Consider the following 24,110-nt stretch of genomic DNA (forward strand, 5'->3'; position numbering starts at 1 on the left):
GTCCTGCTCTAGCTGACCATGCTTGAGCACGGGGGTTGGACTAGATGATCTCAAGAGGTCCCTTCCAACCTAAATGAATCTATGATTCTGTGAAATTCCTTGCATTTAAGATCAAAGTTGAGCACAAGATTTTAAAATTCACCTGTATAAATAATTGCTGTGCTTTTCTCATCATTCAGAGGACCTCTGAAATGCATTTTGGGTTTGTTTTTGGTTTTTTAAGATAGTAAGTTCTTGCTTATGTGTCCAGGCCACAGAAGGTATACAATGAACTTTGTTTTATACAATAGTACCATTTCAAAATGTCCATACTTGGGAAAGAAACCCTATTTAAGTCATGATTTGACTCCAGCATTTTTCCCCACCATCATTGTCTTTTCCCTTACCTGCGCAACATCTTCAAGTTTGTTCCATTTTAAAGAGAGCAGCAGTTTTGGCAATGATTGTGGAAAACTTTCACGACAGTCATATCGCAAAGTCCAAATAAGATCCATTTCATTTTCACAGAGTTGAGATAAAGGATCTCTTTCCATTATTTCTTTTAGCACAATATAAAACTTCTTACCACCTCGACCCTAGAAAATGAGAAATGTATAATGTTTTGATATATTCAGTAAGATTCTTGTATTTTAGCTCCAATACTAGAAATCCTACACCAGGAGGAACATCAGATAAAACTCATGAAAACACAGGGGAATGACTACTATGCCTCTCTATCAGATTTCAGATTTCTTAAGGCATAAGAACTGTAACTAACAGATTCAAAATTCAGTGTACAGAAGTTTCTGAAAAAGTACCTAAACTTTAGAGATAATGACACTAGATGGCAATATTTCTGTTTTCCAACTCTAACATGGAAAACTTCCGTTTAGGGTGCATATACTTTTTCCTTTTGTTTTTCAAGTGAGCACATTTAATAGAATGATTTTTTTTTTTTAATTAAAAGCTAAAAAATACTTTTCCAACAATAACCAAAAGGGAAGTACATTTGCTAAGTATACAAACATTTTTTTTTGTCTTCTAATCCAGACTTGTCTTTTCCAGACATTCTGCTCCATTTTATATCTCTGAAACATTAACATTAGTACTGATTCTATAAATCAGTTTGTATCAATGAGTCTTCACACTGGCTCAGTTAATACCTTCTGTCCCCAGCCATGCCCTTATGCAAACTGCAAGGGCAGAAATTAAAGCAATGATATCAGCAACAACAGCATTCCATAAATTAATGGGAGTCAGAGGAAACTGCTGCTTCTGGGTAAGGAGGTAGTGGTTGAAAGGAATAATTAGTTTCAATACATAATGTAAATCTTAGCTGTGTTCCAAATCCATAGAGTATGTAAAGCAATTGTGCTTTTTTGACAAAAACCAGCCAAGTCGTCCAAAATATATTGGGAGAAGTGGATATATACCTGAATTTTAAGGCAGTTCACCGAAGTGAATTACGTAAGAAAACAGAGCCAGGAGAACTGTTGTTATTTGAGTAGTTGACTTATTTATTTCTAGATTGATGTAGAAGATAAAAACCAAAAAACCCCAGAAGATTAACTTTAAAATATTCTTTAGCAAATGCTTACCGCCATTGCAGCATTGTCACTGCTTCTTGCAATCTCAGCTGCCTTTTCAAGTATCTGCAAAAAGATGTTTTTAAATACATTAGATTTAAAACCAAATCTGACTGCATTGAAAGAATAAGTATTATAGAAATGAAGCAGATAAGGCAATTTTGCTATCTTTTGGATAATTACAACACTATTATTTTGTATATACAGTGGTATAACATGGACTTCTATGCTGTGTCCCTTTTCTAATCTGTAGGACTATGGAGATCAGGAATAGGAGTGCTCATGATTACCTCCATTTTCTTCTTCTTCACCACTCCTGGGCTAAATAGTCTTCCCTATAGCGTCTTGTTTTCTGTTTCTGTTTGCATTTCCTCCTTATTTTTCAGTACAGCAAACCAATTCCTCAACTCTAAATTATCCTTTGCTTTCTCATCTCTATTTCTGCTGTTTTCGAGGGCGCTGCTTCCATAAGTCATACCTGTTACCCACAGATCCACACTTCTAGCCCTCTATTTCAGTATGAATCCACAAACTTAGTCCTTTCACCATCCTCTCAGATCGCCCACATGATCTCAATTAGCGTTTCCAGTTACTTCTCTAAATCTAGCATCTTCCCTTGTGTAACGTCAGCTTCCAACAAGAACTCATTTAATGATAAAGTGAATATTCCACCAACAAGCGCTCAGCACCAGTTAATATATAGCAACCCTCGGGAACAAAGACTGCTACTTTTATTAACAGCAATGAAACATTTCCGCAGAAGCTGAGCTCCGAGTTACCTTGCTCCTTTTTTTTTTTATTTTTTGGCCTTTTGAACATTCTACTTAGTTTTTGAAGTTCATGTAATAAATCATGAAGAGTAGTTAAGTATAGATGTAAATACAGTTCTCCAAACTATATTTGCACACTACTGCAACCAACAGAGATGTGTTAGAATGGTGACTGCCTAAGCTAATTAGACCAGCTGAACTGGTCAGGTAGGTCTACAGTTGTCAGATGCTGCTGCTTTGAGGATCAATTCATAAAATGAAATATCAATTAAGAAAAAAGTGTAAGGAACTACACCATCTCCTTTCCCTCAGAGGTCTGCCTCTCCCATCACCCAGGAATGTAACACCACCCCCAGACACAGATTCAGCAAGACTCGTATTGTCGTTACTCAGGCAATATGAGAAACAACAAAAGACTACAATAATCAGAGCATAAATACCCAGCAGCTAAAATCCTTAAAAAGGTGTACTAACTTGTTTTATTTCTTTCTCTGGATGAAATGCTTATTAATACAATGTATTAACATCTGCCACTTGCCTACAAAGCTTGTTTACATACTGTGCGTGAAAACATGCATAAACAAAACGACAATGGCCTAATTCTGTTTGGTGCTTGCCTCCTTGTGCTTTTTAGAGTTACTCTGATTGCAGATAAACTTTGAAAGTTTCTGCAAGTCCAGCTTTGTTCAACTGAACTACGAGCCCCTCAGTGTGTCAGCAGCACTGATCACTAACCGGCCCAGTATACGGCTCCTGCATTAGACAACAGTTTTCTTATCAATTGTCAAGGCACTTTTACTCACTCAGCCCCAAACAGCTGTTCACTGCAAGTAGATTGATGCTACGATCAAAAAGATTCATCTATTTTTGCACATTATGTTTCTTAAAATAAAGATTTGGCATCCGATTCTCCATTTTCTTGGCAGAAACAAGTAACAACACTGGGAAAATAGACCAAGCAACCCTCATTGAGACAATTTTGAAAAACATTCTCAGCTGATATAATTCAAGCAGCTATGATGTTACTCCTGATTCAACAGGACCTTCACCAAGAGAACCTTTCTGAGATTGCATATCTTACTCTCTTCTCCGAGGGAGAAATTTCAGTATACCCACAGAAGTGGAATGAATTATCAGAGAGTTTAGAACTCCGATTTTCCCAGTGATACTGCAAAACAGTTTCCTAACTCTAGGGAACTGCAAGTGGCAAAAGTTACTGGAAAAAAATAAGAACTGCTAAAAAAAAAAAAAAGCCCATTTTGTAGCATTTCCTCAAAGTTGAATGCTTTCAATGAATGTTTCATTACCAGCTCTGCAACCACTTCATAAAGATGCTCTGGGATTTTCCTCTATCTGATATGCAGGATTTCTCAGATACAGTTCAAGAAGGGGGCAAAGCCACAAAATAAAAAATGCCAGCAGCCAAATTAAAGTTACAAGGGACAGTGAAGACCATCAGACACCACCTTAATGTCAATACATCAGATAACTTACTCAATAAAATCTTTTGTCTGTATTCACAAGCGCATTTTAACATACTGAAAACTTGGTATCACAGGTACAAATAAAAGGAACAACAGAGCTAGAACAAATATGCGATTACTTAAGAAATACACTTTTACATAACATCTGTAATATGCACATAAAAGCAGCTTTTTTTTTTGTCTTTAGAAATTAAATACATATAGTGTAATGAGAAAAAAAACTTTAAGTATTATAAATAAACCAGTAACAAAACTGACTAAAACACGTCCAGTATGAATAGTAAACTGGTCAACCAAAATTAAGGCGGCAATTAGTCAGTACTGTTTTAGCTCTTAAGGCATTTCCAATGCTGTTTTAATAGAAGAACGAGTACTGCACTGACAAGGAGGGGAAAAAACAAAAGAAAACCCAATCCAAAATCAAAACAAAAAACAAACAAACAAAATCTATTTTGTTATTTGATTTCATTTTGATAAACCTTAAACCCAAAATCCCTCTTTGATCGAGCTGATAAAGCTTGGTTCTGTCTTTTTGTTCATGCCCCCCCAAAGGTACAAAACCCTCAAAAAACCCCCCACAAAATTCAGACTAATGTATGTATGAGTTAAACCTTGTTTTTTCAATGCATCATTAGCTGTCTGTTTTAACACTTCTTTTATTACTTGTTTCCTGGTCTTAGCTTTATTTGCTGGTTTGTGAACAACTTGCTACCTAGCGTTCAGACTACAGACGTTACCACGTGTATTCCAAATATACACTTCCTTTCTAGACAGACATTCTTATCCCTATCTGTAGAAAGCTGCAGGGCAACTTAAGTGGGTTTAGTTCAAGACCAGATCTTGAGAAATCCCTTTTCATACAGCATTAAAAGTCTATTTATCCTTGAAAGGATTTTAGCTCATAGGGGGAAGAAGTGTTCCAAAGAGTGGGTAACACACATCTGTACAAAGAAATAACAGATCTTTATAGATCACAGGCAAGCACACTTTGAAGGTTTCCAGAATGGCAGATTAGCTTTTTGTAAGATCACTGATACTGGAAACTGATTATGCTTCTGACCCTCAAGAGACTACGTACAGAGTAGTTTTAAAAGTATACGTCTTCAAAATTCTACCTGAAGACCCTGAAGTCAGAGCACTGGCACTCTGACGGAGTGCAAGTTTAAAAAACTGCAGTATATTAACTAAAAGGCAGGAAGTGGGGAATTCAGTGGAAAAGGCAGTGTTGAAAGGAAAGAAGAAATAGCTATTTACGCATAAGCGTTCATGACTGCTCTTTTTGTCATACCTTACCTTATCAAAGGGAGGGTAATTAATAGGCTGTTTTGAATATTCTTGAAATCTGATGTGCAAAGCTGTTGCATTTTCAGTGTAAGGGTTAGTCTGGACGGTTCCCATCGGATTCAACATTTCTTCGAGTTCATCTGAAACGTTAGACAGAACAATTAATATTATCGGCCAGGCATGCATTAAAATTGAAAAATCTGAAAGGCAAAGACGCAATAAGAAATTGTTTACTGTATACAATGGACAGAAGCGTGTTTTGCTGCACAGCACTTTTACTACAATGCACTGCATTTCCAGCATGAACTACTCATACCTCCTACATTCACAAATGTTGGATTATCATCCAACATAATGATTGGAAATGTTGGAATGAGAAACTGATTTTCTCTTTCCAAAATAAACATAACAGTCAAGTGAAGCTGAGATATCCCTATACTGAACCAAATCCCAGTAAGTTCTGCAGCTTCTGTGAAGCAGACAACACGCTGCCTCTATATCAAATAGTATGAAAAAAGAGGAGACTTTTAAGCCAAATTTCTTTCAGCACTACAGCCAAGTTGATAGTGGGTTTTCTCAGGATGGAATGAAGAGTGACATGGAGATTTCAGACACTCTTACTAATCAATCTGAATGTCAGGGAAGGAAGACTTAAAAAAAATTCTAATTCATATTTTTTGCTGATGCAAATATTGTCACATACAATATAGCTTATCTATTTAGTTTAGGATGCATAGCAAAGGGAACCAAATGAAACCTAAACTGCATCTTAAAAACAGGTAACACTAGATATAAACATGCATCTATTTTTATGTGATTTTCCTTCCATAACAGATAATAACTTTTAGAATACTATTTCCAAGCAGACTCTTGCCCTTCCTCCTTCCTGATACACAATACTTTCAGGAAAGAGATTAAGACATTATGTATTTATCCACATAAAAAATACAAGTCGTAAAGACATTATGACAGGAGAATTGGACATGCATACAGTAAATATTCTACTATTTGATACTACTCTTCTTTAGTCTTATAAGTACAGAAAATCCAAATCTTAAAAGTTAGACTTTACCAGGAAATGATGACCAGCTGTGCAGTACCAGTTCTCCATTCTTCAGCTGTCCTTTATAATCAAATACCATGGTATTTACCCAGGCTACAGGATAATGCTGTTAAAGGAAAGAATTTTTACATGGAAACTAAGATGCCAGTGAACATTACTATGCAGCAAGCACTACAATATAAAATTGACAGGGTTGCTTTTTTTAAAATGGTGGTATCTTTCAGAAAAGCAGTTAAACACATGCATAGTTTTCAGTATGTACTCCAGTACCACTGAGGACAATAAGACTTAATTTTAAGGGTGTCACTCTGCCAGTGTAAAAATACGCATTTTCCTAAATAAAAAATTAGCATCTAAGCTCACAATCTTTTCCCAATCACAACTCATCTAGAGTTCAGAACAAAACTGACCTTTTAAAATAAAATTCTTTAAACAGCCATTTGTCAACTGGCTTACAACCAAAATGTTGTTCTCAATGTCTGAAAAATATGAGGTTTTTTTGCACCAAGATGTGCAATTCTTAATACATACGCTCCTTTTAATTTTTTTTTCATTTTGCATTCTTGAATGCTAAAGTGAGGACAATGAAAGATCTCTGAATACTCATTTCAATATAATTCAGAGGTACACTCAAGAAAAACAAATGAAATAATTACCACTTTTCCTGCTTTCCTAATGGTTTGGTATTTGGAAGGATTCATTGCCTTGGTTGACTTTTTAGTTTTCATCTTATCCATCACAGCATAAACTGCAAAGCAGAGCCTTGCCATTCTTGGTAGATCGCAGACATTTATTTCAAACTCTAGTATTTCATTCCAAACGTGGTCACTTCTCCCAGATATTTCTGTGCTTACAATAGTTTTACAAAGGAGCTCTGTACCATGGAAAAGACCAGCCCTAACATGAACCTGCAATAAAGAAATGAGAAATTTTGAGCTTGCCACAGAACCTACAGAATTCTACATAGAATATTATGCAGAACATACATATATGCATTTCATCAATATTTCTATCTTAAAAGAAATACTAATTTTGAGGTTTTAAAATGAACCAAACAATTCTTGAAAACAAATTTCTTTACTTTGCTATTCATGTTCCTGGGCAAATCAAAATATATTTGTTTAAATAACATTGGCTACCGATTTTTTCAGTACTGAATTACTTCTATTACCACATATGACTAATAATAACTCATTTGTAGTAACAAATACAATATATGGATATTGTATATGTTGATATACAAATGCTTCTAACTTAACATACTTAACACAGAAAGAAATTGTAGGAAACAAACAACTAAGCAGAATGAAAAAAAGTAAGACTATTTTTCTTAATACAAATTCAAGTCTCCAGGCAGAACCAATTTGTGCTTCTCATGGAGAAAAGTTTGGGTTTTTTTCAGCTTAAGAAAAAATTCACTTTTTACTTCAACTGTTTATAAAAATGTACAGAGGGAACACTGCTGACCCTGACATCAGAAATCACCTGTAATAACAACAATGTACATAATTCCCAGGAATTCTGTTTTGTCTTTAGCACACAGAAACCAACAAAACCAGCTAGCTTGAATGACAAAAATAAGGAACAGGAAAGGAGAAAGGCAAGAAGAGAAAGAAGCTGGAGTTATTAGCACTGAAATTAAACACATTACTGGTCAATGCTAAGATGTGGCTCATTTCTGCATTTCTGTTTAATAACATATGTACACAGAAAACTGCATGTTTCCAAGTATCCATACTCTTGGACAGTTTCAACAAGAATGAGAAGGAGGTCTTTATTTTTGTTGCCTGAGCAAACAACAAAGAGAAATATGTCAACTTCTTTCAGGTGACCTTCCAATATATCGGGGGGAGGAAAGGGCGAGGAAAGGGGGGGGAATAAAAGAACTTTGAATTCCCAACTGACATAGGCAAGATCTGTTCTGGGAGAGAGCCTATCTTTCCCTCCTTCAAAGAAACAACAGTGTGATCAACACTGAAGCAGTCCCAATCTCGATATATCTTTTTTGGCTACACCAACTACTGCTCAGTACCAAGTTCTCCATTTGTAAACTAGCTGAGATAAACTAGTCATTGGCAAACTGTAATACAGTTTAAATACAGTCTCATGCTAGAGAGCAAATCTGTCTTCAGCCCAGAATAATCCCTGGAGAAGGCATGAGCAGCACCAACAGATGGTCTCCAAATAACACCCATTGTGATCGTTCTGGACTTCCCTGAAACAATTGCTACCACTGATCAAGAGACTGCTGTCACAGCATAGGCATTGGCAGAGGTATTAGGTCCTGGAGAACACACTGTTAGGGGTTATACACCTTCTTGATACAGGTGCCACAGGAACATCCATTATTAAACTGACTCCTTGACTTACATATATACAATCCCAATTTCATTTCTAAGCTTACAATCAATCACTGAAAGAAAAAGTTCAGTTTAGAAAACTACATTCACTGGAGTCCCAGCAGTACTCAAAAACCACTATTACCTATTTTTGGCATGCACAGCCTCACCACTGTGAACCACTGTGAGTTAAGAACAGCAACATGAACATCCCTGAAACAGCTCACATGCAAGTAATCTTACTTCAGGAAATCTAAATGTATACAGACTACACGTGTGTGTACATACCTATATGTTACAATATATACAATCAAAATTCTTGTTGATTCTCGTTGATTACATTTACAGGGGTTTTTTATTTCTCTGTAATTAAAGATTGCAGCCTTATATTCTTCAAAAAGGAAATACTGTGGCTGATGTCAGAGAACTGATTAAAATCAGTTGGTTCATAACCTTCTTGAAACAATTCACCAGATGGTCCTTTATTAATTCATTTGGAGATTCACTGTATGTTCAACTGAATTTATAATCAAGTTCCTTTGCTGATTTAAAGATATCTTATGGAAATATATTATGTCTAGTGTATTATCTGCTTGTGCTTTAACACCAGCAACAGTAAATAATCTAAAAACTGCCTTTTTTTTTTTTAAACCAGGGGTTTAAATTCACATTTGCATAATTTTGAGTATTGTTCTTTGACTTGCTATCATCTGATATTGTAACTATATGCCACCACACTTCCCTGACTTTTCTTTTACTTTATTAATATAAAAAGCATAAGTGATCAAGTAAAATTTGATAGTAACAAAGCACTGTATTGTTGGAACATGTTGCTATTTTGCTTGCCTTCTGGCTAGTTCTAATTTATGATTTCCAATCCTGTTAATGTAAAGGATTGGATCCTAATTTTATTCTTTTCATTCTGACACTCCCCTTTTACTAATGAAATGGTATGTACTGATGGTGCAGCCAAAGAGCAAGACAAAAAGAAAAGCAATTTCAAGTGTCATGTATTTGGAAAATTGGGTGCTAGACAGCTGAATGAAGTCACTTCTGCTCTAGGTGAAAATACTCAATCCAGCTCACATTAGCGGAGTGCTATCCATCTGACAAACGTTTTGTTTCCCACTACAAACACTGCATTTATGAACCCTGTTGGTGGTTTCAGCAAAAATAGATGAATATTGGCTTGATCCAAAGCACAATGAAACTAAGAGAACAATGGCAGTGAATTAAACAGCCTTAGAATCAGGACTAGGAAACAAATACGTTCTCAATAGTGACAATTCCATAATAGCGTAGACAGACAATGCAGGGCAACATGCACAAGCTTGCAAGGTTACTACGTGCATTCTTGTCCTTGGGTAACTACAGGACTTTAAAGTTTTCAAGACCAAAAAGCATTCAAAACACTAAATATTTAGATAGCGTCCACAGGCACCAATACCAAAGAACTGTCATTTTTTCCTGTTTCTCCTCAAGCTTACAATCAACGTATTTTCTTTTTCCTCTAAACGCATACTGAAATTAACCAAAACTCACTTTTTGTAAGCATGGGGGGAAAAAAAAAACCAAACTTGATAGCTATGTTGCTTCTGGAATCCACCTTCTCTTTTCCCTTCCCTTTTCTTTTAAAAACTTGAAGAGTCTACAGAATGTAGAGTTAAGAAGATATTACAACTAGCTAAATAATGTTTTAGACAAAGAAAAGGAAACATCTGTTTTTGCAGACATCCATTTCCACAGTTACAGTCTCAGGTAGTAAAATTGTAACTATGGCTCATTAACATAGGTAGTAAAATGTAATATTGCTAATATACAAGGAGATTGTAACAGTAGTTTTGAAAGAAAAAAAATGCACTGAGTATCCTGAATAAAGCATCAGAACAGCAAACTTCAACGGCTAATTGAATTTCTTCCTAATCTACATGACTGGCTATTTAATTTATTGATTGCCAAACAAAATCAAGGAAATGAATGTTGTTCTACCTCACAGGCAAGTGTCTTGTAAGGTCTTAAAGTAGTTGTGCAATAAATTCCATGTGTTAACAACTTGTGGTCTGTAAAACAGTCAATAGCCCAGTCATGTACATTTTTACAGGAAGTGATACTACAGCTTTTTTTTGTGTTCAGCATGTTTAGAAAATAAAAGACAGATTGTATAGAAGCATGCAGTCCATGCTTAGGCACACACAGAATATATTCTGGACTAGAAAAATACCTTGTGTTCCACTGAAAAATGTTTAATATTTAATCTACTTCTGTTTCTCAGATGTTTACGACAGTTGAATTTGAATAAGCTTATTTCACACCAGTATCGGTACTTTACAGATACCATCTTTAAAAAAAAAAAAAATCAAGTACCACATGAACATTCGTGTCATACTGTCCATGATTATTGATAATGTTCTAATGCACATATCCAACTTCAGACAATAAAGCAATACTTTAGCAATAAAGCAAGATTTTACCCAACGCTACCAATGTAACTAGGAATAACTAAAAATGCTTACACTTTTGCTGAAAAATTTTGATTGAAATCTGTATGATTTTGAGTTCACTAAACATTGAAAATCATTAAAATGATGAACAGAACGTCTTCTGATACTAGGCATAGTTACTTACTTTGGCATTTTCTTCTGTATTTAGTTTATTACCCTTTAACAGAATAATCTTGAAAGGGTTGGAAATATCCCATACACTCTGAGAAGGGAAACAAAGATACAAGTTCATTCTTAATCAATGTAACATATTGAGACCTATTTTATAAGCTAAACTTTTTAAGCAAAAGTCATAAATACAAACTAAGAGAGATGCATTTTTAAAAAAATAAATTTGAAATCTTAAAAAAATAAATTGGTTATCATAACTACAGGAGCATACAAGATGCCCTAAAGGGGAAAAAAAGTTAGAAAAAGCACTCAGCTGAAAGGGGGGTGGGGGTGAGAAAACACATTGAGTACTACTTGCTGACAATTCAGAATAACCCTTCAAATCTATTGTTCATTCTGAATATATACAGAGTGTGTAATAGAGCAAAGTCTGTCCACATTTCTTAGAATGGCAGTATGTGAATTATAACTGTGCTATAAGGCCGTAAGTTTAGCAACAAAGGAAACACCGTATTAAAAGAGAAGTTAGATGTATATTATGGCAAAAGTTGCCATCATTGAAGTGGCAACACCATGCAAGATATCCGGGCTAACACAAGAGATCACAGACCACTGCTGCCCAAGCTAGTGGAGCCTACGCATTGTTGAAGCCGAAGAACCCAGATTCTCTGCAATAACTTCTCCAGTTGCTGGTAACAGATTATTACCCGCTCTTCTGGGTTGTGAATGAAAGTAGAATCAATAGCAATGGAAAGGAGACAGTGGGGGGAGGAGGAAGATGGATAAGGCACGAAAGGTAAGAAATTTCCAAAAAGCCTCAAAGTCTGCTACTTCTGATGTAAACCTTCTCACAAGCAACGGGAGGCTCCGTTGCCTCCCATTGGTCACCTACACTGGTGACCAACACCAGTGACCTACACTGGAAAACAGTAGTAGCAGCACAAATCCCAGGCAGCGTGATTTGTATTCCACAAGTCACTGTTCCTTTGATTATTAGATATTCTCCATATCAACTTACAGTTGTTGTTCTTGTTTTTTTTGGTGGCAGAGGAAGAGGAAGGTTGGATGATTTTCGGTTTATGGCAGCTTCTACGGCAATCATCTCCTGCTCACACATTTTCTTTATGGTGCAACACTCAACTAGAGTCAGCTGAGGAAGAGTCCTGTTCATCACACAGCTGCGTATATACTAAAAGCCCATGGATAAGAGTTGTTATCAGCTAGCAGACTATTTCTACGGCAACTTTCAAATCAAAGAAACAATACTACATTACAAAGATACAAAGGAAATGGTGCGCATGTATTTTACAACTGGAGAGGGCAGCAGACACGAGGAGGAAGTGTATTACTGTTCAGCATAGCTGACCATCCAATGGCACAGGAAGCAAGGTCAAATTTTGGCCAAGGCACTAGAGAACTGTTACAGTAAGTTCCGAAGAGCTTTATGTACCTGAAACTGAATTAATGGGTGATCACCAAAAACATATTCTAGCCTTCCGCTAACTTGCAGCACATAGTCAGCAGGATCAACTTCCTCATCTTCTTTCCCATGGATAGTCAAACGTTTTCGGATTGCCAGCTCATTCAGCTTGATGGGATTCATGTTAGGAGACACCTGAAAACTAAATACATCCTAACAAAACACAAACAGGAATACTGAATGTCAAACTTGTCATAGTCAGACTTACAAAGCTTAAATCATAGCACCCACAATAAAATAGGCAGAAATACTTTACTGTTAAAAACAGTATTTTAACACTTACAGTTAATCTCTACATCTTTAGTGCAATCAGAGCAATAGTCACCCTAAAAGCTGCAAAATGATCAATTTCCAAACTTGTCTCAGAAATACTTTTATGAACACAGAACTTTATCTAATTGATTCAGCAGTGATTTAAAGATTCTAGATCAGGATATCGATCTAGAAGCTTGTATTTTAGAATGTGAACGAGGGAGGCAATAAATCATGCATACATTTCAAGGTATTTAGCAGTACTAGATGTGTAATTCTTCTTCTTTCTGGCCACGAGCGAGTGATCCTCTTTCTAGGTATCACTGTACTCAGAAGAAAAAGAAAGCTTCAAGTAAAGCAGAAGAAACTGTTAGTGTGATTTACGTACAGAAACACCATCTTATTTGGGGGAGTGCAGAAAAGAGGGGTAGCAGCCAATACCTGTAGCATTTCGAATACAACATGGAAAGACTCTGGATTTTCAAAGAAAATTTTTAGAGGCTATCTACATATTTTCAAAGCATCTCTAACTTTGATGTGTTCCAAAAAGGTACAGGTAAGATGTTACTTTATTTTTTAAATTAAAAAAAAAAAAGGTTAAACTCATTTAAAGTTCCTAATGTAAAAGGTCATCTCTGAAGTCTGTCATCTCCCTTCATCTACCACATTATGCTCTGCACACGTTTATTTGCAAAGGTTGATTCAGTGAGTTCTGGTTTTTTGTTTTCATTTTTTTTATTTACACACACACACACTCCTGAAGACGTAGGCATTCTAAAAGCAGTTATTTACAAATGTAAGTGTTGTCTGGCTAACATTCTTTTGACTTGTGCTTTATTTATACAGAAGTTTACCGGTAAGAAGCCAAGCTGCCCTAATGGAAAAATCTAACTCTCTAAAATCAGGCAAAATTAATTCTCAGTTTCTGCATGGTTCGTAACAGCTTCCCCCTTTCAGAAAGCTGCCAAACCGTGAAGGCTTTCTTCTCCTATCATAACGGAGAGTGGGCAGACAGGGAAGGACACTTTTTCCTCCCAGGAAGCTGGCTAACGTACTTCCAAATTGTAGGTCTCTACGCCTATGTCACAGAAATGGGGATCAGTCTCTTTCTCTTGCTCCAGAGACAATCAGGTAGCTTTTACAGCTCACCCACACATTCTAGACAAAAAGTATTTTAATATTCCTTCCTCTTAATCTTGCAGCGTTCCTACTGAAAGAACACAACAGTCCCCATACTTTCCTATTTAATTCTCCTGAGATGATTTTTAGTACTCAGTGCAAGTAGTAAAGTCTGGAACAGAGTTTACTGCTCTAAAAAGCAGCTCAGATCTGAAGTGTTAATAGATTTGAAGGTCAGAACTGGCAGCAGAAGCATTCGAAACATTTGAAATGTCAGCAGCCTAAGCTATTACAGTGGCAGGCAAATACATTCTGCAGCAGCATGAACTTTTGCACTGCTTTTGTACTGTTATCATGTGCATATATATACACAATATCTTAATCAAAAGCTGACAAACACACAGATATTCTCAACTCCTGGACAACTACAAGTCTCTACTAAGCCAAAGACGACTGGAAAAAGGTTTTGTCATAAAAACACCTATGCATCCAGCATCAGCTAGTGTTACTGGTGACCAAATTTAGTACTCACCTCTGCATTTAGTGTTTCCAGAGTCAGATATGATTTTACCACTTTGGATTTTTTATTTTTTAAGTTAAAAAAGATAGTATTAGAAATAATATAGCTTTGTAAATAAGGTCAGCTGAATCATTAGAAAATAAGTATCTAGGACCCAGGTCAAAATGGACACCAAATATCACCTGATTAAATATTTACACACTTGTGAGATTTTAAGGTTCCCATGCTGATCCCTCACTGTTATCAAAAAGAGCACAGTGCAAAAATGAATAATGGGAATGCTGGACTCAAGTAGAATCATAGCAACTTCAACATCAAAAAAATGAAGCTAAATCATTTTACGTGGAAACTAAAGGGTTTTTTATTTTAAAAATAAGGTATGGATTTGTTAGATGAAACAAAAAGGTAACTCTCAAGTCTCAGCTAGTGTTTTATTTGCCTATATGCATGTCTAGCGTAGGGAATACTAATTCCTCTTTTTTTAAAATGTATTGCTCAACCTAATTAGCAGACCAACCCCAAAGATGTTCAACAATGAATCACACACAAAAAGAAATGTGTTGAATATGGTGCCTCCCAATTCACCAGCATCTCCTGACCCTAAAATTGAACACTAGTGAAGCAACACAGTAACAGTTGGCCAAAAGAAGTCCTGACAACTTTGAATTGTGTTTTATGTTTAAACGAAAGTGAAATAATACAGAACATACAAGTTGTACATTTTTACTTTAGAAATAGAACTGTAATTTGACTTCAGAAATTCAGTTCCCAACCGTAGGTTTGCGTCCTCACTTTCTTTCAAGAGTCAAGCATCCCCATGAAACAATTTGCAGTTTAAAGCAAACACCATAATGTTAGTATTCTATTTCATTTACATCCTTGATCAGTCACATGCTAATTCAGATCAGGGTCAAGAACAGTACATTAAATGTGATGAACAACCATTCCTACCTGGCAGTTATCAAAATGAACAGCTACTACAAGATTTCCACTATAGAGCTTATCTTGGAAGCTCTCTGGGATAACAGGTTCCTGTTCTGGTGGGTAAGTGTGCTTTAACCAGTCCATCCAGGAGAGACCCACAAGCGACTGAATCTTCTCCTCACTGATTCTCCGCATTTTAGCTCGGAAGTCATTCACTTCAGGATCTTGTAAGGCATCAAACTCATGGAGACCTGAAAGAATTCAAGCAAGCAAAAGGATACATACCTGTACAAATACTGCCCGTCTATTTACCATCCCACTCAAACCTTTATTATCTTTAAGTTAAGGTTACATAAGTGGTTTTCTTCAAACATCCCATCCAAAATGGGTGCTCAAAAGTGAGTTGGGTTCCACGTTGTCCTGTACATCAGTGGACTTCCAAAGTTACTTGCGCAATTCCCATGCAACCTGGCATGGGAGTTTAGTTTGAACAGCAAGAACCAATGCCTTTCTTAGGTACTATTAAATGGAAAAGCCAACCTCACCCTGAGTTCAAGACAGTTTGGAAAGTTTTAAGTTTCTCCTCACAAGAGCAAATGCAAAGAAAGCACAGCAAATGCATCAAAGACCATAGAGGGAAAGAAGTGTTTGCAAACTTTTTTTTTAATCCCACAGAAAGATTACATTATCTTTTTTATTTTGTTTCAAAGTAAAAAAGGACAACAGCGGGACCGTAAATAGATAAATCTATTCTTGAATTTTCCTTGTGATTAAAATCTTCTACTCAAGTCAAAATGACAGGACTGAAATTTCAACCAATCCAAGACCGGTAAAGTTCCTTTTCCAAAATATGTAAAGACAGAATACATAGTGGAGAGTCCACACAGCTGTGATTCTTCAGGACTTCAGGAAATATAGGGCCTGCAAGTGTGTGTTTCTTTCTTTTCTCCTGAACCTTGGAGGACATTGTCCAAGTTACACAAAGCACTGAACACCTTTTGAGAACAAAACACTAAGTTTAGAAGCTTAGATAGGAACGCATTTTTTCCACTGCTACTGTACAGAAGAGGGGCTGCATAAGGAAGGATCTCACTATATAACAAGCAAAATATTCAATCAAAGAATGTGAATCTTTCAGAATCCGTCAGAATATGTCTGAATGGTTAAACTGGCTAACTGTTTCCATTGTCAGTTTTAACAAATAGGCAGACAGTGTACTGCTGAAATCTAAACAAAACCTGCAGTCTTTATAAAAGAGCTAACAATAGTTCATTGTTTTAAAACAAGAGGTATGACCTCACACGACCCTGTCAATCTTGATTGTATAACCAAGCATAGTAGATTTAAAAGCTGAAAATTCTGAAATAACATCAAGAACAAGTTACTGTGAAACCTTTAAAAATAGCTTTTCATTGTTTGCTGAAAATCAGTGCCACAATTGAGAGCAAAAACAAGAATCATATTGTTAACCAACTCAGAAACCATGTATAACAAAACCGTAATAATTTCTAGTTCCTTCTGTGCATCCAGTTTGCTGTTAGGCTATTTATGGTAACGCTTTTCAGGGATTATGCTTTCCTTCACTTAGTAATAATATTATAGATTTTTCCCCCACCTAGTAAGATAAAATTTGCTCTCGATTGATGTAATAATACAATACAGTGCCGAAATACAACACAGAGAGTAGCTTTCACCAACTTCCAAATGTTTCATCTTGAGTATTTAAATTCTTTTAAACTATATCAATATTAGTTTGAGAAAGCAAAATTCTGTCAGGGACAAAAAGAGAAGGGGAATACTTAATTTTAAATTTTTCCACTGTTACCTGCCCAATTAAGACCCTCATACAAAACAAAGTTTACCCTCATTTTTAAAAAAAAATTAAAAGAAACTTAATTACCTTTGCCTATAAGGACACCTATTTTGGAATCCAACTTTTCTCCTGGATCACAATTCCTTGTGACTAGTTTAAGGACAGGAAGAAAGGGTCTAACATCACAAAGTCTCCGTGTTTCATCCTCCAATTCTTCATGTACAGCAGTCTGATTCACGCATGAGAACATGTAAGAGTCAATCTCCATGAGGAGATGAAAGAGTGGATAGGCATGTGCCTGCTTCCATAACAGCTGCAAAGAAAATAAATAAATAATAAAGCAAAACAAGAAAGCACGGACATATCTTATGGCACCGAAGGTAACATTAATTTCCATTTATGTTCCCAAATGAACATAAGAGTAACACGTTTGCTAACTTGGTTCATTTTTATCCCTATATATCATTATATGTTTACTTTGTCTTGTTTGTAGTCTCTATCTTGAGGTTATTTTTAAGCAGCAACTTGTGTGCATAAATATCCAGGGGTAAAAAACACATAGGTACAAGTACTACGAGGTGATGAGAGAAGGGCAGCACCTCATCCTGACGCTTATCCTGGGATTGACCCAGTGAACGCAGTCCTATTTGCAGTAATGTTGCAGGACGGCAGCTGTCACTACAGTAACAAAGCACTTACTGATTTTGGAGGCAGATGTTCTTGACACTGACCAGCAAACTGTCACTCTCCTCCACCCATTCCTATAGCTTCCTATCAAAATCCTTCTCCCTCAAGACACATCTACATGTTCTTTTTCCAGTAATTACTGTAATATATAGACAACAAGTTCCCACTATGGAACTAATTCCTGAATAAAAAATTCCCTGTTGTCTGGAGAAGCTTAAAGTAAATTTATTTGTAAATTACTGGCAGGCCACTGAGACATGCAAGTTGCCCACAGAACACTAAATAATGCTTTACTGAACAGAATATTTAAGTAGCGGATTACACCTTAAGTAACACCAACGTATCAAATATATCCAATCCTTAGCAGAAATCAAAATTGGAAATAAAAACAGCTCTCCCGACCTAAATACTATTCAGATCTTTGTCTGTGAGAATATTTTTGTCCTAATTTTAAAATTTTACATTTTATGGATTTGTTTCTGAAATTTATTTTGAAACAGGAACTGCAGGATCAATAATGCAAAGGCAAAAACCTCTGTTGAAAAATCTCTTCTCAAACAATTGAAGCTGAACTGAACTCCTTTTGCTGAACTGAACATACCTGCATATACTTCATAGATTTGTACAATGAATTCTGCCTTCCAGAAACGTATTCCAGTATATTTTGCCTAGCTGAGTGAGAGGTGAATCCAGCAACTACCTTTGGCGTAGAGCAAAAATTCCAACTTCAAAGGTATCAAAAGACTAAATCTATGATTGCCTCTGTGTTCTTCTCCAATAGCTAATTATATTGATTAAAAATATGTACCTTTTTTTTTCCCCCCTCCTGAGCTGTCTAACTTCAATTTCCAGCTACTGGTACTTATTATATCCCTCAACAATTGTAAAATTTAAAAGCCATGAAGTCCCTGAAACTGACTTCCACTGAAAGTAGCCATTTGCCATCACCCAAAGTACTGGCCTGGTAGAATTATAAAGTCTACAGAAATGAAAAATTCTTCAGCCCTCAAGTAATTGGTTATTTTTCCTCTGTGCTCTTATTTTAATCTCAACAGTTTCATGTACAAGATAAACTCCTTGTATTTGCTCTCAAGTCCTCTATTTATACATCCAAGGGTCCACAAATTAGGGCTTGTCACAGCAACGTGGTGGAAGCAAAGCTACTAATCCGGTATGCCGTCAAAGTCTTCATTTTTGTTGTATTTTCAAATACAGTGATTTCCATGAAAGACCTCCGTAATGATCAACACTCGCTTTCTTTGAAAAACAGCTAAGTATCAACAGAACCTGTTTATAGCGTGTTAAGTTTCAATGTGTCACAACCATCAAGAAAACCAGGCAGCTTAGTTCAAGTCCCTTATTGTTGTCACTTACACGCTTGTTTTTTAAATTCTTTACCAGTTTAAATCACTATCAGCTATTCCATTATTTTACCCACCAACTAACCTGCAGTTGCCCAGGTTACCCTTTTACTATAACAACAGTGACATTTTTCCAGTCTGAATTATTTCAAGTATTTGAGTATAGCATAAAACTTATTTCTTGGATTGCTTCAATTTCTAGTGGCACTCTCATTTCTTCTAAAATACTAAGTGGTCCACTGCATTAAAAAAACCAAAACAAACAAACAAACTTCAGTGTCTAGAAAGTTTCAAATTAGGAGTACAATAAATTATATGAAGCTACTACTGATACGAAGAAAATAATTTCTATAAACAAGTGAATACTGTCAGACTGGATAGGAATGAAAAACAATGTACTTATTTACCAGGCAATGCAGTGGAATGAGAAATCACACTTCATTTTCTTTTAGAAGTTTATTATGCTTAAGGAGCAGATTACTTGGTGTTGTAATTCACCCACTACCTAACTCTGAAGTAACTTGTCTAAATGCCCTCACACAGCCATTATCTAATGAAAGGTCAGTAGATTATTCTTTAATATCCGTGGTCATTTCCTTACATGCTCCCCTTCCTTCTATTTGAGTATTCCCTCACTTTTTAAGTGATGCCCCAACAAGGCACTGTACACAACCTTTAAGAAGTGGCATATATAGTTTTTAAAGCGTCCATCTTTGGTGTCAGTCAAAAGAAGCAGGAGCACCATCTGTAATTTCTATATTAAAAATCAAATTAGACACAGCGTCTCCTGTTTCCACGCTAATCAGAGAAATGTTAAATAAACGTACAATGTATTACCAATGTGTTAAGAAAAGGTTTAGCTATAGCAATACAGTATTAATATAGAGCTATTAGAATAATCTCTGCTGAAGTGTAACCATCAGCAAGAATTTCTCCGAACCTTGCCATCTACCCAAAAACATTCCAAACCCCCAGACACATATACATCTTTATTAATCAATCTGCTATGCACGTACCTTAAATACATTATTTTTTTATGCCTACTCAAATTCATTACTTGATTTGCCAAAAGGCACATAAAAATCAGAAACAGCACTCATTCCAAATATCAGTTAACTTTTCAGTTAATTGACCGTTTGGTATTACCTGTTTAATATGAGATATGGTGGCATCTCGAGGGACATCCAGGTTGATGTAGATTCCAGTGGGCAACAGGAAGTCCACAGATATTGAGCCATCAGCACCAATCTGTGAATCCACTGCCCAGATGTCAAGGCTGTCTGTCACGGCAGGAGGCATTATGGAATCGCAATAATATCATAACCACATGGCCTTAGGGGGGAGGAAAAAAAAAAAGAAATCAGTATATGTAACCTTCTATAATTAGACACACATTTTAAAGCCTTTGGAAAGTTTACATAAGCCTGCTTGTACAGCTCAGCTTGCAAGTCTGGGGTCTCAAATGCCAGTATTGCAAACACATAAGCATAGTTTTACTCATTAATTCCATTTAGTATAATAAAAGCACTTGCCTGCTAAAGCACTATTGTTGAGATGTTTATATCGTTAAGACAAAGTAGTAAGAGAAAAAACTAACCGATTAGAGGTTAGCTAAAAACAAAGTTAGAAATTAATTTTAGATTTTCTCTAAAACTATTTACCTGCATAAAATACAATCAAAGCAAACTTCTTGGACAAAGCATAGCAAAAATATCTTAGAGGTCTTTTCCAACCTCAATGATTCTATGATTCTATGAATATTTAATATGAAAGCACATGATCAATTTTGTAATTTTGTTTTTGCAAATTTCCTGTTAGTTGTCCACAAATGTGGCCAGAGTGACATACTCAACTTGAAAGTCTTTATTAATAGCAGAAAAATAATCTTCAACACTATTACATAGTGACATTTTCCTCTGAAGACATTTACCTCAATTTACTCTCACCCTTAAAGAAAGACCATCTCCTGTGAATTCAACCCACTGTGTAAACTACATCCACTGCAGGGTAGGGGGAAACCCTTTGTGTGATCTACTTCAACTCACTACACTGGCTTCCTGATCACTTGTCCTTCGTATTTCAAGACATTTTTATTTACTCTTAATGCTACCACTAGTTTTTCTGACCTTCCAAGTCTTATCTTTCGATTACCACTCTCTAAAGATGCGTTTTCCCTTCAATCACTTCACTGAGTATTTACCGTCCTCTTCATCCAGACAATGCTCTTCAGCTGACAAAGGGATGGGAAGTGTTGTAAAAGACTATTGTAAAGCACTTCTCCAGTAAAGACAAGTTACCCCTACACCTTTCTAATTCTTGTTGGACATCACGAGATGTGGGAAATCACCATTTGTAAAAAATAAGCCAGAATGTGCAACTCCACTACTATTACAGCTTTCCACTACTTTTATCACTCCTTCCCTTCTCTTCTAGATACCTTCCCTGCTCTGAAATCAGGCCTGTTCTGCTTGACTGAAGGCATTTCCCCTATGTCCTGGTTTCAGCTGGGATAGAGTTAATTTTCTTCCTAGTAGCTGGTAGGTTTGGATTTAGCATGAGAACAATGTTGATAACACACTGATGTTTTAGTCGTTGCTCAGCAGTGCTTACACTAGTCAAGGACTTTTCAGCTCCCCATGCTCTACCAACTGAGAAGGCTGGAGGTGCACAAGAAGCTGGGAGGGGGCACAGCCAGGACAGCTGACCCAAACTGGCCAAAGGGACATTCCATACCATGGGACGTCATGCTCAGTACATAAACTGGGGAAAGCTGGCCGGGGGGGCCGCTGCTCCAGGACTGGCTGGGCATCAGTCAGCGGGTGGTGAGCAATTGCATTGTGCATCACTTATTTTGTATATTCTTTTATCATTATTATTATTTTCCCTTCCTTGTCTGTCCTATTAAACTGTCTTTATCCCACCCATGGATTTTACTCTTTTTTTTCCCCCCGATTTTCTCCCCTATCTCACTGGGGCGTTTGAGGGAGTGAGCGAATGGCTGTGTGGTGTTTAGCTGCCTGACAGGTTAAACCACAACACCCTACTACAGCACCAGCAGAAAAAGCAGGATGTAACCAATACACTGGGCTGCTGTTCTTTATACATCACAGAGTAGGTTCAAACAAGCTCATTGGCAAATGGGGAAAAAAAAAATTTAAAAAAGAAATAGTACAACAGCCTTCTGAAATCCATCACCACTGCCGACTACATTGCTAAAAAGTCTGACACACAATTTTCCCCTTTGATAAGACACTAGGCAAAATCCATTATCAAAAGGTAATCCTTTCTACAGGTGATAAACCTACAAAGGTATACCTAGATAAAGTACAAGACTGCTTAAATTGGTCATGCCATAGAATTACAGGTAATTATCAAGCTGTGCAAACTTTCCAAATGTATATGCATTTATGAATACAGTTTTTCAATCCCAAAGCACTTTATTAATATTCTTCCCCCAAAACAAGCAACCAGGAAATCTTTTTATAACGCACTGTAGTTGAACCCGCCACAAAACTCCAGGAGACCAACTACATCATAACAAAGGTGTTTCGTTCCCCTCCCTCTCCAGCTTATCTTTTTTCTTTATAAAATAGCTTAGTTTGGGAAAAGTCACACCATCAGCTACTAAATCCAAACTTTATGATATGCAGGAGTTAACGCTTCACTTGTAGCGAGTTAAATTTGTTTGACATTCCTATTTTAGAAATTCAACTCTTTAAGGTAGGCTTTTAAACGAAACAATTCATTGTCATATGCATCATCATCCTTAACTCACAACAGAAATACAGAAGTGGTACTTTGGAAAGTCTCTTTGTAATCCCTTGCTTTACACAGACAGCTTGCAATGAAATAAATAAATAAGCAAGCAAGCATAGGGGAAAGCTGAATGTGCCTACAATGGATAACAGAATATGCCAGCAGCACAAAAATCAACTACTATAGAAGCTTAACTTTTTATTGACAAACAAGCTATCAATATTTTGAACATACTACGAAGGGCTGTTCAGTGCTAACTTTTACTGATCATCACTGTTAACAAATAGTACCATTTAAATCACCACTAAAATATTCACAGTCCGTCTCTGCATCCTTCCTTAGTATTGGTTTCTATCCCTCCAACTACTGTAAATATATAAAATGGCCCATCTAACATTTGGAAAAATTCAGGAGATTAAAATCTCCAGTAGAGAAAGGCAGCTGGCTAGAGAGAACAGAAATCTCCTAAAGCTTACCAGCCACCAGTGGAATGGCAAGCCCCATACCCGCATGGAGCCCAGCTAAATACTGAAAGCAGCTATTTGGTACCACAGCTGTGCTACTATCAGCTTGCCAGTTCAAAGCTGCCTTAGATACGAGACAACACACTTAGGTCTCACCTCTAACTGCCATGTAAATACACGGAGTACTGAGACCCGAGTAATTTCAAAACCTTTCCATTCAGCCTTAGCAAAGTTGTGAGGACTCACGCAAGCATGGCTGCTGCCAACACGTCTTGTTACCACACTAAATATGTGGATCACATTTAGCATATCAACTTCTGACACATATTTGCTCTAGTGCTAACAGCCTTATTCCAGACGCCAAGAGACCTTGCAGCTTCCTCCCCAGCCCCCAACAAAAGTATATCTCATCATCTAACCAAAGAGACCACTAGGAAAGGGAAAAAAGGACAAAACAACAACAAAGTTTTGCTTGTACTAGATAAAAATATAGTAGAATTTTCATTAACAGCAAACAAAAAACCTCTAACTTTCAGAAAGCATAAATACATAAGGAAAAACATTTTTCCTCATTAGAAGCAACAATTAGGGAGCTCCTATCATCACCATTACTGAAT

General features: G+C 36.5%; 1 protein-coding gene across 1 annotated transcript in view; it reads right to left on the reverse strand.

The window, feature by feature from the left end:
* PIK3CB (phosphatidylinositol-4,5-bisphosphate 3-kinase catalytic subunit beta) overlaps window positions 1-24,110 on the reverse strand; it is an 87,418-nt gene that overhangs the window by 26,592 nt on the left and 36,716 nt on the right. The window contains exons 3-13 of the mRNA XM_009273342.1: window positions 20,420-20,605; window positions 17,313-17,538; window positions 15,440-15,663; window positions 12,568-12,750; window positions 12,136-12,306; window positions 11,131-11,208; window positions 6,823-7,074; window positions 6,176-6,272; window positions 5,113-5,243; window positions 1,578-1,631; window positions 387-575 (exon numbers count right to left, since the gene is read on the reverse strand). Coding sequence (XP_009271617.1) covers window positions 387-575; window positions 1,578-1,631; window positions 5,113-5,243; window positions 6,176-6,272; window positions 6,823-7,074; window positions 11,131-11,208; window positions 12,136-12,306; window positions 12,568-12,750; window positions 15,440-15,663; window positions 17,313-17,538; window positions 20,420-20,572 — 1,758 coding nt within the window. The 5' untranslated portion in view covers window positions 20,573-20,605. The remainder of the gene's footprint in view (window positions 1-386; window positions 576-1,577; window positions 1,632-5,112; window positions 5,244-6,175; window positions 6,273-6,822; window positions 7,075-11,130; window positions 11,209-12,135; window positions 12,307-12,567; window positions 12,751-15,439; window positions 15,664-17,312; window positions 17,539-20,419; window positions 20,606-24,110) is intronic.

Source organism: Aptenodytes forsteri, unplaced genomic scaffold (assembly GCF_000699145.1).
Source record: "Aptenodytes forsteri isolate BGI_AS27 unplaced genomic scaffold, ASM69914v1 Scaffold382, whole genome shotgun sequence".
Classification (NCBI taxonomy): domain Eukaryota; kingdom Metazoa; phylum Chordata; class Aves; order Sphenisciformes; family Spheniscidae; genus Aptenodytes; species Aptenodytes forsteri.